This window comes from Phodopus roborovskii, unplaced genomic scaffold (assembly GCF_943737965.1).
Source record: "Phodopus roborovskii unplaced genomic scaffold, PHOROB, whole genome shotgun sequence".
In the NCBI taxonomy this organism is placed as follows: Eukaryota; Metazoa; Chordata; class Mammalia; order Rodentia; family Cricetidae; genus Phodopus; species Phodopus roborovskii.
Window position 1 is genome coordinate 8,155,344 of NW_026126515.1, and position 18,363 is coordinate 8,173,706.

Sequence of the window (18,363 nt, forward strand, 5' to 3'; positions counted from 1 at the left end):
CTCCTCCATGTTGGGCAAGAGCCCGCCCACCCCCACTCTCCAGGTGTTCTTAGAGCCCAGGCTGGCCACTAAAGTGCTTGCTATATAGCAAAGGGGACCTTAAACTCCTGGTCTTCCTGGCTCTACCTTCCAAATTCTGGGATCACAGGTTATGTGCCACCGTGTCTACTCTCAAGTGGCCTTTCTAAGCAAGGGTTTGATATATTAAAATGGAAAAAGAAGCTGGGGAATGTTGGCCCACACCTGTAATCACACCTGTAATCCCAGCACTCGGGAGGCAGAGGTAGGCAGATCTCTGTGAGTCTGAGGACAGCCAGGATTGTTACGCAGAGGGACCCTGTCTTGAAACAAACAAACAAAAAACATAACGACCACAAAAAGAGGGGAAAAAGGATTCATTGCCACAGACCAAGGCCTAAAGTGGGTATAAAGACCGACCAGAGCCACAAGAGATCAGCTGGGAGGTGGGACATGGCTCTCTACTAGTGTCTAAACTAAAGGCTCACACGCAAGCTTTCCCAGGTCGGACCCTATGATCAGAATAGACTGTCCTGCTGGTGGATGCATTTCTGGGACCCACTAAAGAGGCAGGATGACCAAACAAGGCCCAGGAATAGATGGGCCCATTTCCCTCTAAAACAAGTAAAATGCCAGTGAACACAATGGTCAGTAGAGTTCATGCTCCTTCTAGGAGCCATAGACATTAGAAAAGAGAAGCAACATCTACTCCCTGCTCCCCCCCCCCTGTTTACTCAAAGCCGACACCGAAATGGACTCATTCTCTCATGAAGTTGGGAGTGGGAGGCAATGGAAGGAGACTCCAGAAAGCCCACATTGCTTCAAGATCCCGACTGAACCTTGCAGGGACAATTGAGTCCCTTCCAGTCTTCCTAAAGACTGGCTCTCAATCACCGTCACCCTGGAAGAAGACAGTGGGACCCGGTGGGGCTGGGAGGTCGGAAGGAAGAGGTGGTCTGTGCAGAACCTTGGGTCAGGCAAGAGTACAGGATCTAGGCCAACCTGGGGCTTGAACTTGGGTGTTCAGTCTGAGTTCAGTGGACCTCAGTGTAAACTGGAATGACACAGCTTCCTCTTTGAGTGGCCTGAAGGGCGGCAACTTGCTGTGTTTCTCTCTACTCGACACCTGGTTCTCACTTCTCGTTCGGCTCGCTCTTTGCAATGGGAGAATCCGTCAAGCAAAAAGGTGATTGGGAAGGAGCAGAGAGCCAAGCTTGAGAGAATGAGGAAGAGTCCCCTGTGTTTCTCCTTCCGTCTCTCCCTTCCAGGTGGATGTTCCCAGTTGGTTTTGAGGCCCATTGTTTGTCTTCAATCCTCTAGAAGTTTCCAATTAGCAAACGGGGAGAAAGTGTCCAGAGATGAAAAGTCAAGAAAAGACTTATTATTCAAGCCTACCTGACATTTTATAGTCTGAAACCTAGAAACGTTGCTAAGGTGTGATCAAACCACGGGACAAATGCTTGTTGCCATCTTCCAAGAATTAATGAGGATGATGAACCCCACTCCCTGGGGACTTTGTCCACCTCATCATCATTCCTTCTGCTAGACAGCTCTAGTTAAACCCAGTCTCTTACGCATTTTTTTTTCCAGTCCAGACTCTGCCATTGTGTGATCGTAGGCAAGTTTTTTTTTTTTTTTTTTTTTTTTTTTTTACTTCTCTGTGTCCTCCTCACATTAATAAACTGGATAATGGGCAGGCCTGAGTTCTAAACTCAAGTCTCACAGATGGGCTGTAGATGTTCCTAAACCTTAGCCTTTATAAATACAGTCATCCTGGACAAGATGATGCACTTCTTTAATCCCAGCACTCAGGAGGAAGAGACAGCTGATCCCTGTGAGTTCGAGGACAGCCTACTCTACATGGCAAATTCCAAGCCAGCTGGGGCTACATGGTGAGACCCTGTCTTAAAAAAATAATTAAAAAGTTCAGGTCATCCTAGACAACAATTTGAGACCCTGCCTCAAAATAAAAAGTAAAAGGAGGGCTAAGGATATGGCTCTGGGATGGAGCACAGGCCTAGCATGGGTGAAGCCCTACGGTTCGGTCCCCATTGCTGCCAGATAAACAGTTGCACTAGGCCTTAAGGGTCATTCCTATGTCCACCCTCTGGTACTCGATGGAGTTTAGGAGGAACCAAAAGTGAATTTCAGGAAGCTGGGCCTGGAGTTGCAGTCCTATAACAGTACCCAGAGGCAGTGTCTGGAGGGTCAAAATTTCAAAGCCAGCCTTGGCTACATAGTGAGGTACAGGTTAGCCTGGGCTGAGATGCTCTTAAATATTCAGTTAGTGAATCTTAGTACTCTTTTTATCACCAGTCCCAGGATACTTGGGAGAAAGTACCTGGAATCTCTGGAATCTTAATATTAAGAGCTCTCCAGCAGACAGATGGATCACCCATGGTATCGCCTCCAGTAACCAAGACGTCACCCATCAGCCTGTTCTTCCCAAACTGTTCAACTCTCACTGCCTCCCCACACTTCACTTAAAGAATCATTAAGAATGCATTAGACGCACAGGTCAAGGAATATAAATTGTACAATACAGACTGTAAAATGTTGGCCAGTACCTATGGTTTGGGAGCAAAGTGAGAAGGATGGCAAAGTGGGGTAGGGATACTCCCAACTAACATAAAAGGAGCTACAGTCCGCTAAACACTTGGCCTGAGTCTCTGGAATACCAGACAATCCTTGGGGCTGGAATAGGAAAACCTTCCTACTACGAGTTCAGTGTGGACCACTTCAGGGAAGGGAGGATCTACCTGAGAACCAAACTAAGACTGGTTGAGGCAACCACACTAGCTGCCAAACAAGTCCACCAAAGAGCAGTCTTATCACCCCTCCTTCCCCGCAAATAGACAGAGCCACCGTTTATCAAGCAGCGGCCCTTGGCTATGGTAAACTTCAGTTCACTGCACCAGCTATTTTATGATTGACTTCCAGCCAGAGCTCTGCCCTAACCTCTGAGTGCTTCCTCTAGTTTACTTCTCTCCACCGAGTCTTGTCAAGTCAGGCTTCCTAAACCTTTGCTGGGTGCTTTCATTACCGAAGCTGCTGCTTCTCCTAATAATAGCACCCAGCAAGTGGGGGGGGGGGTGGCACAGGGACTGCACTGTTCTCAGTTCTTAATGACAGGCCCTCTTGCCCATATGTACTAGTAATCAAGGACTTGTAGTCCTAAAAGTTCCTGAACATAATTCCCAAGCAACGGAGAGACTGCGGCAGGCAGGCAGGAGCCCTGTGTGCACAGGTAGACAACAGAACGAGCAGTACTCACAGCGTCCACACTCAGACAGGCAATCCTCACATCTAAATTCACCAGTTGGCCTTTTTCCCTTAGGCTCACCCATTTCAAGAGCGTGAGCATTTGGGGTGGGTGTTGGGAGCACCTTGGAGAAATCTTCCAGGCAAAACCTGCTCTGGTCTTATTAATGGGTCTGTAAGAAAAGCAGCCCAGACCTTTAAGTGATTGGTCGCTGGGCCAGGATGGGTTTTAGAATTAACTCTTCCTACAGTCTACTATGTATTATCACCCCCCGAGTTAATTACCCCTGAGGATGAAAATAGGTTTCATGACTCATAAGCACCAATACAACACTTGGCAACAGATGAAAAGGCAAGGACACATTTGCAGGAAGCTGACAGGAATGAACATCTATTTATATGTAGGGAGATTCTTAGAGGTGAGCCAGGCACTTCCCATGTATCAGGCTACAGATCCATCAATAGCGCTACAGATCCCCATTCCCAAACATACACACCCACACGGGCACACCGGCTTCTGGCTTCCACTTCAATATGGTGGCAAGCTGGGACAGAAACCCCAAGGGTATTATTAATAGCCAGCTCCAACACCAACCAAACCTCCACACTGGTGTTCAGGAACACCCCATGATTTGTTTTCCCCACGAGTGCTTGCACCTAATCCTACCTCCCAGCCCTGCCCTGCTGCTCCTTCTTGGATGCCAGTCAGGTAGGGTTCATCATTTCCTCCATCATGGGCAGGCAGGCAGTCAGATCTGGTCAGTTCCATAGGCCCAGGAGTGGCTAGGAACTAAATCAGATCACCTCACCGCTGTTGTGTTTTGCTTCCTTTCTCTTGCTCTCTAGTCCTCTGTTGCCTCCAGGAAAGGACAAGGTTCACACCAGGACTGTTTGCCTTGCTCTAGCTAGATGAAAGGCTAATCTGGTGTCTGATGGGGGATTCTGAGCCCTGAAGGGTGCTGTCTTCTCCTTCCTCACCCACCAGAACTTCACAAATGCCCACAACAAAGCTGATTAATAGTTGAGTTTCTTTGCTAGTAAAATGGGTTCCATTTGGTGCCTAAGTAACCTTTGCTTTTTTTTTTTCCCCCTTCCACGCCCATCCCCCTAAGTCTGCTCTGATCAGCTGTGTCCTGACTTAAGAAACACTCATTAAAGGGTAGGATATAATGAATGAGGTGGAAACTGCTTTGCAATCAACATGCATTTGTCTCCCAGATGCTCACACCCTTCCCTGCCCCTACTCCTAGCTAGGCACTTTTTAATTTTAAAGAAAGGGTTTATTTTAGCTTATAGCTCCAGAGGGCTAGAGTCCATCACAGCAGACTAGAAATGGCAACAGCATATATGGCAGGCAGGAGCGCGAGGCTGGCTGGTCACATTTCCAGCTGCACACAGGGAGCAAAGCCCAGCAAGACACCTTTCGTTGTAAGTGTGCAATAGCAGTAAATTTTACCCTTTGTGTATCAGCAAAACACCCTAACATTTCTTACTCTAAATTTCCCACTGTCCCCATGTTAAGTCACAGCTGCACTGGGTATCAGTATCTACTCACCGCCCCAGGGAAAGACACCAAAAAAGCATCTCTGACAATGCTTTTTGCAGCTGGGTCCCATATGGGGGCTGTGGGGGGGTGGGTAAAGATGCTGAAGAGTAAACAGAAATTGCTTAGTCAGCAACTGTAGATTACAGGGGAGGTAAAAATGTAAACAGTCTGGTACCCAGGGGGTGGGGCAGCCAGCTCTGAGAGCCTTCAAAGGGACCAGGATTCCTGGTTGCAGGTAGAAGGTTAACAGTTGTCCCCTTAGTTGGAGTGGTGTGGCCTCAGCCCTAGAAAGACAAACTTGCTGACTCAGGGCAGAATTAATATCAATTGAATTTATTACAAGTTACTAAGCTCCAAGGCACATTACAGTGTTCTGTTAACTACAGAAATGTATAAAGGACAAACAGAGCAAGTTCTCCATGTCTAGCTTTTCGCTCTACTGTTCAAAAGCATCCGTGCATCAATAAAGCCAAAACAAAACGACACGTGAAGATCCAACACATCCAGGTCAGTAGAAACAAACCAAAACATTTTTCCCCTCACAAACTTGCAACAAAAAACACCCATCCCCTCCCAACACCCCTCTTACCATTTTGCAAACGAAACAGGAAAACAAAACATAACAGAACAAAATTAAGTGAAGACTTCAACACTTGGGGCTGTTTAGAGAGACTCACCATTTTATAGCATCAATTTTTTTTCTTTTTCTTTTTCTTTTTTTTTTTTTTTAGGCAGCAACACTGGCCTTGGCAAAACAAAAACAACAACAACAAAAAAAATCTTTTTCTTTTGTGTGTTTTTCCTTTCAGAGTGCATAACATTTACAAAAATACACACCAGCAGCAGTTGTTGCTAAGGGCTATTAATGATGTACCTAGGCAAACATTCTGCCACCAAATAAATGCTAACGAATATGATGCAAATGACCCAATCAATAGTATACTGCTTAACACAACCAGCTTATCCTTCAAATGAAGAAGTTACATACCTGTTTCAAAATATAGAAACATACGACGAAAATAATGTCTATACATAAGACTAACTTTTTGCAGTTATATTCACAATTCTACATCTTGGTGGGAAAGGGAAATGGAGGCGGGGGTGGGGGGGAAGGGGCCTCTAGATTGAAGAGGAGGTGGTCTAGGGCAAAAGAGGTCCCTGGCCTTCGGTTCAAGGGTCTCTCTCTTTTTTCACTTTAACATCCCCAGCTAAGATAGTTGCGATTTCGCCCTGCATGAAGGCCCAAGGTACATTAGACCCAACTAGGGGGCATTTCTCTCCGCTGGGGCAATACACCTCACCTGTAGCCCCCTGGGCTTTGATACTCTCTCTAGAACAAGGGAAACAAAATTTGTGGCTAGGGACGGATGGGCACTGAACGAAATGAGTGTCCTCCAAACGTTCGTGGCAAATGGTACAGCAGAGGGGTCCGCTGTTGGCCATAGGGGAATCCGGAATGTTTTGGGGGTGCACTTGGTCCATGCCCGGGTGGGCGCTAGGCGGCGGAGGCGCCACCTGTAAATTCAGGTCCCCATTTCGTGATGCCAGGCGACGCTGCCCCGGCACAGAAGCGGGAGACACCGGGCTGCTGCTGTTTCGCCTAGCAGATGCAGTGGTCGAGTGCACTGAACTGCCATCCTTGGGCGAATGCGCTGTGCCCAGAGTGTCTGCTACTGACATGAGCGCGGCCATGGGGGACGGACCATTCTGCGGGGCTGATTCCGGCGGGGTGGTCCTATTGGAATGAGGTCCCAGAGGTGGAGGGGGTGGGGGTGGTCCCCCTGCTGCGTGCCCTGGAGCCGCAAAGCCCCCCGCGGACATAGTGAGCTTCAGCGCCTCGCTCTGGTTTGCCATCCACTGCTGCCTCTGCTGCTCCTCGCCGAGCTTCAGTGCGCTTTCTGCTGAATCCGGAGGTTCCGGGGATGCCTTCCTTTTGCGCAGGCTGGCGGCTGCACCCCGGCCCGTGGGCGCCGCTGGAGGCAAGGCTCCAGTTCCTGGGGGTGCACTGGGGGCGCGGCTGAGACTCACCAGCGCCGTGGGTAGCATGGGACAGCTGGCATCTAGGTAGGGCTGGGGCAGCATGTCCGCGCCAGGCACGCCCTCCTTGAAGAAGCGCACAGCCTCGGGCAGCAAGTCCCCTAGTAGGCGCCAGTCGCCCGAGCCATGCTTCTTCTCGTACTCTAGGTACTTGAAGCCAGAGGACAGACCCCGGCCAAAGTCTTTCATGCAATCCTGGTACATCTGTTTGGCCACCCCGGACGCGCTGGAGTACACGTTGCCGGAGCCCGTGGGATACTCAATGAACAGCTTCAGCTCATAGTCCATTCCGGGCTTGGAGACAGCGTCGAAGGCAAAGACGCGACCCAGCAGCGAATGGTCCTTCTTGAAGCGCACCTCGTAGGGCGTGCAGCCAGCCAGCGTGAGCAGGGTGTCACGGACCATCTTGGGCTTGCTGGCCCACTCCTCCGCACGGTTGCGCAGGCTCTCGCTCAGCTCGGCCAAGGCCTCAGCGTTGCGCTGCTTCTCCTTTAGCTCACGCTCCTGGTCCGTACTCGACACCGAGCCAGGCCTCTTGCCACCAGCACCCACGCCCACCTCTGCCACCGTCGACGAGGTCGAAGACGGTGCGGAGGATACAGTGGCCGACACACCCGGAGCAGCCCCGAGACAGGCGGGTCCCCCGGGAGCACCGGGAGGCGCTGGAGTCGGGGGTCCTCGGCTGCCCCCCAAACCGTGGGGCGGAGGCAGCACCGCGGCGCTGGCCGGGCCGTTAAGCAGCGTCTGCGGCAATAGGTTTGGGGGCACCGTGAGCTGGGGTCCCCCGCCACCCCCAGGGTTGGGGAGCCCGGTCACCAGCCCACTATGTGTCCCACGCCGAGAAGCCACCGATGTCGCCGCCGAGGATGAGTTGGGGCTCTGGCGGTTCAGCTCCGGGGGGCCCTCCTCTGGTGCAGGCTTAGGGAAGCCGTTAGGACCTCCCAGGCCGTTGGGCAGCCGGGCGGCGTGGCTGCTGCTCCCCAGACTCACCGGGGGCGGCGGATACTCGAAACGGCTGCGTTGTTCCACCGCGGCGGCAGCGGCGGCGGCAGCGGCGGCCGCTGCGCTCAGGCCGTAGCGTTCCAGGCCGGACGGGGCGGCCAACACGGCTGGCTTGCTAGAACCATCGACGTGGTTGAGCTGCTGCTGCTGCTGCTGTTGCTGCTGTTGCTGTTGTTGCTGTTGTTGCGCGGCGGCAGCTGCTGCCGCCGCTTCCTTGGCGGACAAGGCCACTGTCTTGACCCCAACGGGCGGCGGCGGCCCAGGGGAACGGCCGTCTTGGAAGCAGCCGTGCGCCCGCTTCAGCTGGCGTGCGGTCTCGATCACGAATTCTATGCGGTCGGCGCCTTCGTAATTGACGCAACCACGGCAGACGGGTTCGGAGAAGTCCCAGATCATGGCCCAGGGCATGCGAGGCAGGTCGCACAGGTAGCAAGACTGTCTTCGGGACGAGGACACCTGCGCCGCCGACATGATGCCAGCCTCGGGGAAGGTAGGCCCCCTCCCGGGCTGTCTCTGTGGCGCCTTCTCCACCTGGAGATCTGGCTGGCTGGGAAAGGAGTCCGGCTGCAGGGGAGGGGGGCGGTGGGGGGCGAGAAAGTTCTGCCCCAGGGGCTGGAGGGAGAGGAGTCTCCACCGCCGGCGCAGCGCCTCTCCGTGGGGGCTCTACCGCCTGGGCGGTCGACCGGTCCTGCACGCTACTCGCCCCCACCTCCTACTGCGACTGTCTGGTCCGGAGAAGAGCTCCGGAGCCTTCTTCCTGGCGCGGCGGATCAGGGCTGGAAGCTCCGGACCTGGGGGGAGGGGGCTAGGGTGTCCGGGGCCAGCCGCCAGTGGCCTCTTGGCCCCCTCCCCGGAGTGATTGAAGCGTGGAAGCGCGAAGGGGGGGGTCCCCCTACGATCTGAGTCCTTTCTACGCCAGGCGCCCCGGGGAGAGGGTTAGAGGGTTGTGCCACCCGGTGCCCAGGTCCAATCTTGCTGAAGCCGCTGATTCCCCGGGAGGCCCGGGGGAGGAGGTGGCCGCCAAGAGGAAGAGTTTCCCCTTCGCAGCGTCGGCCGTTGCGCTGGCGGCGCCTGGGTTTGCACGCCGGAGGGAGCAGCCGCGGCCACTGTTTCCAAGACACACGAGAGCAGAGGAGAGGAGCGCACGCACGCAGGCTCCCACCGCCCCCTGGCCTGGCCAGCTCTCCGGCCACAGAGGCTGGCGGCGCTCACGTTGGCTGCACGGCGCTCGCTCGGCGCCTCCACCCGGGTCGCATCCCTTCCCGCTTGCGCTCGCCTGGAATGTGGGGTTGTGATTGTTACTCTACGTTCCGGAGGCGCGTCTCAGCGCTCCTGCTCGGGCTGCGGCTCGCGCTGTCCCCGGCTTGGCCGCGCGGGATGCCGCCCGGGCGGAGCGCTGACGTCACCGCCATGCTCTGCACCAGTCCCCCACCCCCCTTTACACTTCCTCTGTCTGTGGAGCCCACTTGTTGCTCGCGAAAGGCGCATGCGCGGCAGGATGCCCAGATTCCTCCCTGTCGGCCCCTCCTCCGCGCCTCCGCCCTCCCCTCCCTTCCCCCCCTGGGCTGTGTGTGTACCACAGCTGAGGCCTGGCGAGCTAATGCTGGGCTGGCTGGCTGGGTGGCGTGTGTGTGTGTGTGTGTGTGTGTGTGTGTGTGTGTGTGTGTGTGTGTGTGTGTGTGTGTGTGTGTGTGTGTGTCTGTCTGTCTGTCTGTCTGTCTGTGTCTGTGTCTCTGTGTCTGTGTCTGTGTCTGTGTCTGTCTGTGTAAAACAGAGGATGACCTTTCCTTTTCCTGCCTGGCTTTCCCAAGTTAAAAAACAAAACAAAAAAACGTTTAAGAGCCACGATTCCCGATCCCCACCTCATCAAACAAACCCTAGGTAGTAAAATTAAATGCGCTGCTCGACGAGTTTCTCTTTAAATTTCATGTAAGGTATTGCCTATTTCATCTGTGATGAGAACTCCCTCCCCGATTAATGTTACATTCCTTGCCACCAGTGGTGCCCAAACACCTGCAGAATTAGCCCTTCTCCAATCTTCCAGAAATTACCTTTTAGATTTGTTTTTGTGACCGGGCCTGGGAATCAATCAGAGTTGCGAGGATGGCGCTCAATGAGCTACCCCTCCCCTTGGCCGAACTCTATATAAAATTTTCTGACTATGAGCTATGAGTACTCTTGAGGCCTTAAGGAAAACAGTCAACTGGCTGCATACAGCCGCAGTTGAGGGCAGAGAATGGGGGAGTGAAGAATTTGCCAAACAGGTGAGTGGTTTTTCTGGGTTTTATAAAATGGGCCAGCATTTAATAACACTGATTGCTAGGGGACTATAGCTCTGCGAGGGAGCGTTTGTTCAGGATGACCGAGGCTCCGAACTCAGTCCTTAGAACCATAAATAAATAAAGCATAGGCAGTTTTGAAAGTTCCTCCGGCGTGCTGTGATTTAATCCCACACTGCCCCGGTACACTTTGGGAGGTCACGGTTTCTTCTCCCTTGTGAGATCACTGCTCATCATTATTGCTCATTGTAGAAACAGATAGGGTTGGTCTTAGCTCTGGCTGGGGCATTTCAGCTGGTTCTATTTATTAGGTTTGCCTTTTTCTTATGTAAATTAAGATAATCCCTGTGGAAGTCTGGTGGAAGGGAGGTGATTTGATAGGGCTCTGCCTAGCAAGCTGGAATTTCCTCACTATTATATCATCTCTTTTTCTTCTGCAAAATGGATTTATTTCCCCCAGCTTGAAGGGTTGTTGACGATTTCAGTTTGTTTCTTGTGACAAGTGACTCTGAGACTGGCAATGGGATAGGTACTGGACAAGTGGTCCCTTTGTATCAACCTTAGTATTACTTTCATTATAATGTAGAGACATAACATGAAGCCATAATTTACATTACTAAACCCTTAATGTTTTCTACAAAGTAGATTCTATTCCATTTTACAGGCTAGGAAAATAAAGAGGTTGAAATAACTTGTCTACAGCTGCTGCAGCTGGCCTGGAATCTAAATCAAGTAAATTTGATTTGAGAGGCGGTGCACACAAGCTAAGGCTCCCAGGGATGGTGTCGGTGCTCCCCATTTTCCTCTAGCACTTGGTTCTTTGTTGAATACAACTTGTATACAAAGTGCTGTGTAAATGCACCTTCATCACGAGCCCCTCGAATCCCCTTCCAGACTGTACTACTGAATTCTTCCACACAGAAAAGCTGTGAAGCTGCCACTGCTGCAGAGTGAAGCATGCCATACAGTATGGACAGCACATTATTGCATTCCCGGGAAACTGCCAGTGTTGGACACTAGCATTGATAATGATATTGAAACTGTCACTGGCTTCCCTGTGAAAGTATTAAAGTGCAGAAGGCATTGTGATCATTATTTATGATCACTGTTACAGTCAGTTGAAGCAACAAGAAATACTTTTATTTTGACACTTGATCTCCCGACGCTAGTCAGCATTTCCCAGCATCTAGATCTTCATTCTGGGTTCCAAGTGCAAAGGAGAGCAGAGCTTGTAAGGATATAGAGAAAGGGAGGAAGAGGAACCCGTGGGGAGCCTCTCTTTCATCTCAGAGCAACCCAGTTTCTGGCTTTGCAAAAACAGCAATCTCAGTGTGTGGTGCCGGGCAATAATAAACTTTGCCTGCCAGGCTGGCTGGCTGGCTTGGAGCAGAGTCTTGTGCATAGAGCCTCTCAGGGAGTGCTTCCTCACCCTTGGACACAGCCACCCTTGAGTGAGTCAAAACACAGGGCTCAACCATCCCAGACCAGCCTGGGACTTCTGAACTTTGGCTTGGCTGGATGACCCATTTATTTACATTATTAAACCCAAAACTGTTCTGGATGGTGGTGGCACCCACCGTTAATTCCAACACTTGGGACGCAGAGGCAGGCAGATCTCTGTGAGTTCAAAGCCAGCCTGGTCTACACAGTGAGTTCCAGGACAGCCAGGGCTGTTACACAGAGCAACTCTGTCTCGAAAAACCAAACAACCAAACCAAGCCAAGAAAACAAAAATACTTCAGAAATAGCAGCTTAGCCACAAGAGTCCAGCCAGGCAGGTAGAGGAAGCAAGTTGAGTTCCATTCCATTGTCATAGTGGAATGTTCTGTGTACCATCTCCTTCTGTCTTCACTTTTACTAACACACAGGTGCACACACACATATGGTATCTCCGAACATAGTGAGCTGGACATCAATATGCATTTAAACAGAATCCCATTACAGCCCACAGACTCATAATCCTTTTGTTTAAAAATCATAACTATACCTCTTCAAAAAGAGTAAGAATCGTCCCCTGTGATAAACTGGTTCTTAACTGCTTGTCTCAGAAGGCCCAGATCGGGGATGCATTGGTGAATGGGGAGGCGACAACTCCAATGTCTGAAGATACATTTCTCTGCTCCTGCAGCAATGCCATGATCTATCTCCTGGGAAGAACTGATCGTGGAGGTGAGAAGTTGGGGAACAGAGTGAGAGACAGAACTCTGGTGCTGTGTTCTGGGGTGCACCATCTGCAGAGATTTGTAGAGCAAGGTAGGAAATGCTAACCCTGACTCCACAAATCGAAGTCCTGTCTTAATAGCTGTCTTTCTCCTCAGCTAGCCATCTGAGATAGCATCTTCAGAGAGCACTGTTCTAAACTGGAGCAAAACGTCAGCTTTCCACTTGGCCTTTCCTGAGCAACACTGCCCAGGGTTAGGGGTGTGAAGGTTGCCAGGATCTTAGGCACTTCTGTGCATCTGGGCTACTCCTGCCTGCCCTCAACAGCCTCCACCGTATGGAACCGAAATGGAACAGTGGGGGGGGGGCGGGGGTGCTCTTGGTCTGCTGGCTCTCCAGGCCAAGGCTGAACCTCGCGTCACCCCACTGCAACGCGCGCCGCCAAGCGCTCTGCAGAGAGAAAAGCCTTTTTTGGTAACGCAGCCCGGGCAGTGAGCAGAGCCCTGTTTTTTGGCCTGCGGGAGCTGCTTAAAAGTAGATGAAAACAAACGTGTGGGTTGGGCTCTCCATTGGCCTTCTGGAGGCCTGAGATCGTCTTGCACTGGGAACCCCAGGGGTGCTGCAGGTTACTATGCCTTGCAGACCCGAGCAAAGGGGCCATCGGGGCTGGAGGCTGCTGGGTGATTTACACATTTACTCCCCGGTCGGATCTGTGGCGAAAGTATTTGCCTTTCCCTAAAGGATTAATCCTGGTATTAAAAAAAAAAAGTATTGAGTTAGGCCAGGGCATAGGGTTACACAAGAGCCACTAGAGCATGAAATCCCAGGAACAACGTGATTCGCCGCCGAGAAGCCCTGGGGAACTGAACCTACACCGCCCGCCAAGACCTGCCCAGCGTCGGGTGCAGGGGCAAGGCGGGCACTCTGAGCGAAACTGGGGAGAAGGCAAGGGCGGGCGGGCATAATGGTTGGGGTTGGCACAGTGGCGGAAAGAACGAACCGGTCTCTGGCTGTTTTCTTCCTGGAGGGGCGGAGATCAGGGAGGGGAAGAAAGGCGCAGGAGTGGGGGTAGTCGAGTCTAGTTCCTGCCTCCAGGCATCCTCTTGCCAGCGTGCCAGGGCATGGGGGAGCCCAGCATTGCCTCAGCAAAAGCTAGTGTGCCCCCCCCCAAAGCCTGGAATGAGCTGTCCAGGGAAACGGCCCTAGAGGAAAAAGTGGTAGAGGAGCCAAACAAAGGTGCTATTCATAGATTCATTTGGGACAAAAATTCAAACCGTCAACAAGAAAGCTAGAATGGAAGGAAGGCTTGGAGTGGGCGGGGCCACGTCGAGGTGGCCGGTGGCGGTGAAGACCACTGGTGTGCCTATTTCTAGCCCTCCACCCCATCTGTGAGCCTGGGCCTCAGAGGGAGGTTTCCCGCCAGTCTACAGTAATCAGGGGATTTACACAAGGCAGCCTCGGAGACCCACTGCTTCTGGTACTTTATTGCTAGGGCAGCCAGAAGGTGTGGTCACAGAGCAGGAAGCTCCTCCTAGGTCCTCTCCATTCCTGGGTCAAGGGCAGCCATCCCTTCTTGCTTTGATTTGGGTTTTGGGGCCAGAATTTCGAATATTTTGACTTGTCTATGCTGAGTACTTCAGCCTATAACTCAGGAGAGAGAGAGAGAGAGAGAGACATATTTATACTGTCCACCTTGGACGTTGGCTGACCTTGAGCAAATGATTTGCACTTCAGGTTTCCATTGCTTCGTTGATCTGTGTGGATGACAATGCATTATAAAATGTTTAACAAAATGTAAATGGTTATTAACAATAATGGACATTTGTCAAGGGTTCCAAAATGCATTGCATTTCCAGACATTATCTCACCAAGCTTCACACAAGCCTGTGAGGTAGGTGTTACTTTCCTCAGCCTTTTGTGCAGGTGAGGAAAGCAGGGCCAAAGGTGGTCCAGAGTTAGCAAAAAAAAAAAAAAAAAAAAAAAACAGGCTTCATGTGTTGTTGTAAAGTGGCATTCACTTTCACCTTAAGGGCTGCTAGCCCTTTAGGAGTTCCAAATGCTTCTGAGAAAGTGAAACAAGAAGGTAAAACACTCTGCCCACAGGAATTTACAGGTTAATGCCATAACTGTCCCAGTAGGTTACAAGGCTGTGTATAAATCAGCACCAGTTGTTGGGGAGTTAAAAATCAATCACTATCAAGCTCTGAGCAAAACGGAGTAGCCACTGTTGGGCAATCCCCAAACACCATTCTTTTACTTCTTCTCCAGGTTTTCTGTGCCCTGGCCCCAGGCAGAGGTGACAGAGGGAAATCTGAAGTACTGGTCCTTGCCGAAAGGATGAAGAAGCATCTCCAGTTGCCCTGGAGACATTTTTAAAATGTACACATCTGGGACTAAAGAATGCAGCTGAGAGGTGATGCCTTGCCTAGCACATGCAAAGCCCTGAGTCAGATCCCCAGCAATAAAAGGAAAAAAGGTTTAAGAAGAGCCCAATGAACCATGAAGGAGAAGAAGGAAAACACGGGGCATGGATTTTTATAGTGGAAAGGCCTCTTCCCTTCCTAGACCTGGAAGTTATATCACATAATTAACACCCCTCTGTTCTTATAAGTGTGCTGAAACTTGGCTGCCCCATGGCCTGGAGGGTTTTGACATCCCTACCCAGAGAGTACTCCCCTGCCTCTGGCTGAGGATAAAACCTAGGGCCTGGAGCATGCTAAGCAGTGCTCTATCTCTGAGCTGAGCTACATTCCCCAGCTCCTTTTCTATTTTTACACTGGCTCCTGAAAAGTTGTCCAGCCAGGCCTTGAACTCATCCTGTAGACCAGACAGGTTTTGAACCTGTGGTCTTTCTGCATCTACTTCCACAATGGCTGTGGACTGACCAGGTCTGGTTCTTAGCACTTTCTGTCTCAATGCTGGGAATCTTAAGATGGAAATAAGGCAGAATGGGTCCAGCCCAGAATGGAGCCACTTCCATTTTCTCCTAGGTGTCCTAGTTTCCTGCTGCAGTTAGCCCCCAACGCCTTAAGACGCAGCAGTTCCTCAAAGACTCCCTGCCGCGGCATGCCTGACTCCCAGGCAATCTGTTTCTTCTCTTGAGCTCTGGCTTCTCACCTGTCAAATGTCCATCTTAAATCACACTCTTCCTGCAGAGCCTCCCTGTGTGAGATCCTGTCTGTGATGCTGAGGCCTGGCGGGCTGTAAAAGAGACCAGTCCTGACCCAGATCTCTTGCAACACTGAACCCTTCCAGGTGAAAGAGGAAAGCCTGATGCTACACCCTGTCACACTCTTTGTCTTGTCCTTGGAAGGTTTCCTCTGGGTGACCAGCCTAGCACCTCTGTGTTGGTGTAACAGACAAACTAAGCAATAAATGCCTGTCAGCCTAGGAGACAGAGCAAGACAATAGTACAGTTGGTTGGGTCCTTCCTTCTGGGCACTCCTGAAGAGATAATGATTTCCCTCCCTCCTGATTCCTGGTGTGTGTGTGTGTGTGTGTGTGTGTGTGTGTGTGTGTGTGTGCCTTCAAAGCTGTTAGAGATGTATTTGGTGCGTTTACTTTTTTTTGGTGTTGTTGTTTTGGCCAATTTGGAACGAAAGAGACAATGACTCCTCTTTACAAAACAAAACTAGGCAGGAAGTGTGCAGGGCCTGAGTGGCAGGGATTGAGGGTGTAATTGCAAGTTTTTGTTTAGCATTTTCATGTAATTAAGTCCAAAGGAAAGCGAGCTGCCGGTATGTGTTGGGGCTGGAAGGCAAGCGGTGAGGAATGGATCAGCTTTTCAGCGAAGAGGGGGACTTCTCACCTTTCTTCGTATTTTTACATTTGTTTTCCAAAAGGTAGCCTATCATTCATCTTTTATTCGGTGCCATTGCGCTCTCCTTGGTGACATTTCCCAGCCGTGCGAAGCCTTCTAGGCACTGATTTGCCTTTCCGCCCACTCTCTCCCCCTTCCCACTTTTACATATTGCCGATTTCTGCCTGGTTGCTCACACAATATCCCCGCTGCAACATCCATAGCCAGCTTTCTTGCCTCCGGAGTTTCGATCCCAGCGACTTCCGACTCCGCCAAATAGTCTCTCCTTTTGTTTTGCCCAGAGTCTGGTCCCCCTCCCCCGTTATGCTTTATAATAAGTTCTACAGTGGCCGCCCACCTCGGCGTTCTCTAACACTGCCTCGGTTTCCCTTTATCGCAAGCAGGTTCTGCGCACACTCGCTGGGGGATGGGGTCGTGGCGCCTAAAGCACAGCTTTGCTGATGGTCCGAAACGGTGAGGCGCACGGGTTTCGCTCTCCTCCCCTTCTTTGAGCCTTCGGTGGCCCAGAGACGTGCCCTGGGCATTAGGGACTGGCAGCAAGAAAGGAACCACTGTCTACTCACATTCTTAAGGGCAGGAAACCTGACCCACCCCTAAACCACTGGTCCCGGAGGAGGGGCACTTGCATTTCTCCAGGAGGACGGGCCTCGCGGTGGTCCCCCTCTCCTCTCATTCCTACCCCCACTTTCATGCCCGCAGATCACCTCCCGCAGTCCCCTTCACCTACTCTTCCCAAGAACAGATTGTTTATCAGGACGGGCAGCCAAGAAGCCTACTCCTGTTTCTGGCCTCTGCCAAAGATTAATCACACTTGGGAACCTCACCAACTTGACTGCTGGGGCGGGGCAGCGAGAGGGGGAGTAGTTAAAAAGGAAAGACCAATGAATTTGACATTTGACAAGCTGACCAAAATGGAGCTACTGACACCTCTTCCCTTCTCAGCCTAAAGGACCAAATCGTGTTTCATCCCCACCCCCCCCCCACCCCCTTTCTTTCTCTGAGTCCCCCTCCTCTTTTCAACTTCAGATGTGATGCTTTCATAGTACTGACTTGCTTTTAATTCTTATTAACCTTCTCAGCTGGTGTGTGTGTGTGTGTGTGTGTGTGTGTGTGTGTGTGTGTGTTGGGGCCTGGCAAAACATACTCACAAACTGGACTGCCTGACAAATCCCTTCTTTTCCTTCTTTTCATCCTTCTCTTTGAAATGACATCAAGATGGACTGGGGAGGGACACTAGGGGGATGGAGGAGAAGGCATGGAAAAAAAGGGGGGGGAGTAATTTATGTGCTTTTCTCAGACGGCTAGTAAAATTCCTAAGGGAGAAGGAATGCCAAATTTGACTGTCTTGGTGGATTTAGACCCAATCGTCAGGGTGAATCATGTCAGGGCTCTGCCCTGGAAGAGGGGACAGCAGAGGAGCATCCCTGTGGCTGGGAGGGGCCCTTCTGAACGGGGAAGGGATGGCTGTTTGCTCTCACCAGATCCTCTCCATCGGATTTGCTTTTCTGTAATTCATTGCAAGATGGATTTTTTAAAAAGCTCTGATAAAGAAGAGGAAGGGATAGAAAACTCACTATTAAACATGGCCCCCTACAGGAAGGCGCAAACCCATTTGATCCAAGATAGAGATATCTCCACCCCAGGTTCCCCCTCCCCTTTGCTTTGCAACTCAGCAGACATCAGGTTAGCAAAAGGTAATAAATAGTCCTCGCACAGCAGGGTCTGGGCTAGTGAAAACAGTTTACTGAAATTAATGGGCCTCACTTGAACCAAAACCTCCACTTTGGAATTAATGCCAGACATAGTTTTCCTGAACTCTATCCAACCGCCTAAGCGGCAGACAATTTTTGTTCTATTTGTGAAGGAAATAAAGCCCAAGCCCTTGATCTCAGTGTAGATTTTCATGTAAAGAAAAAAAAAATTAGCACAGTGAAAATGGTGCCAGTTCCTATTTTCTGCCAGTAGAAGCCCGGTGCTTTGGGTGTTCTTAGGTGGTGTGCGTGGTCAAAAGTTACCTGGTAAACTTTACATTGAAAACTCACCTTCCAATTCCCTCCCCATCTGAGCTTCTCATCGTGACATCTGAGAGATGTAAGAAAGCTTCAGAAAACAGTTGAGCTCTCAGTAACAACCCCCTTCCCCACGGCTTAGAAAAGCTAGATGTGGACATTTTGTATTCCGTTTGCAACACTGCCCCCCCCATGCAACTCCAAGCCATCTATCCACCCAGCGTCCCCCAC

The 18,363-nt window shown here is 51.1% G+C and overlaps 2 protein-coding genes across 2 annotated transcripts in view; one reads left to right on the plus strand and one right to left on the minus strand.

Annotated features, from left to right (window-relative positions):
- Positions 1–5,142: 5,142 nt before the first annotated feature.
- On the minus strand, positions 5,143–8,335 carry Irf2bpl (interferon regulatory factor 2 binding protein like). Its single transcript, XM_051196094.1, has one exon. The coding sequence runs from the start codon at positions 8,333–8,335 to the stop codon at positions 5,996–5,998; it is 2,340 nt and encodes a 779-aa protein (XP_051052051.1). The 3' UTR covers positions 5,143–5,995.
- The window catches only part of Cipc (CLOCK interacting pacemaker), a 76,930-nt gene continuing 66,772 nt past the window's right edge, over positions 8,206–18,363 (plus strand). The window contains exon 1 of the mRNA XM_051196097.1: positions 8,206–8,354. The gene's annotated coding sequence lies outside the window, so the exon portion shown is untranslated. The remainder of the gene's footprint in view (positions 8,355–18,363) is intronic.

Excerpts from the sequence above, each read along its gene's own strand:
- Irf2bpl (XM_051196094.1), bottom strand. The coding sequence starts at position 8,335 with ATGTCGGCGGCGCAGGTGTCCTCGTCCCGAAGACAGTCTTGCTACCTG.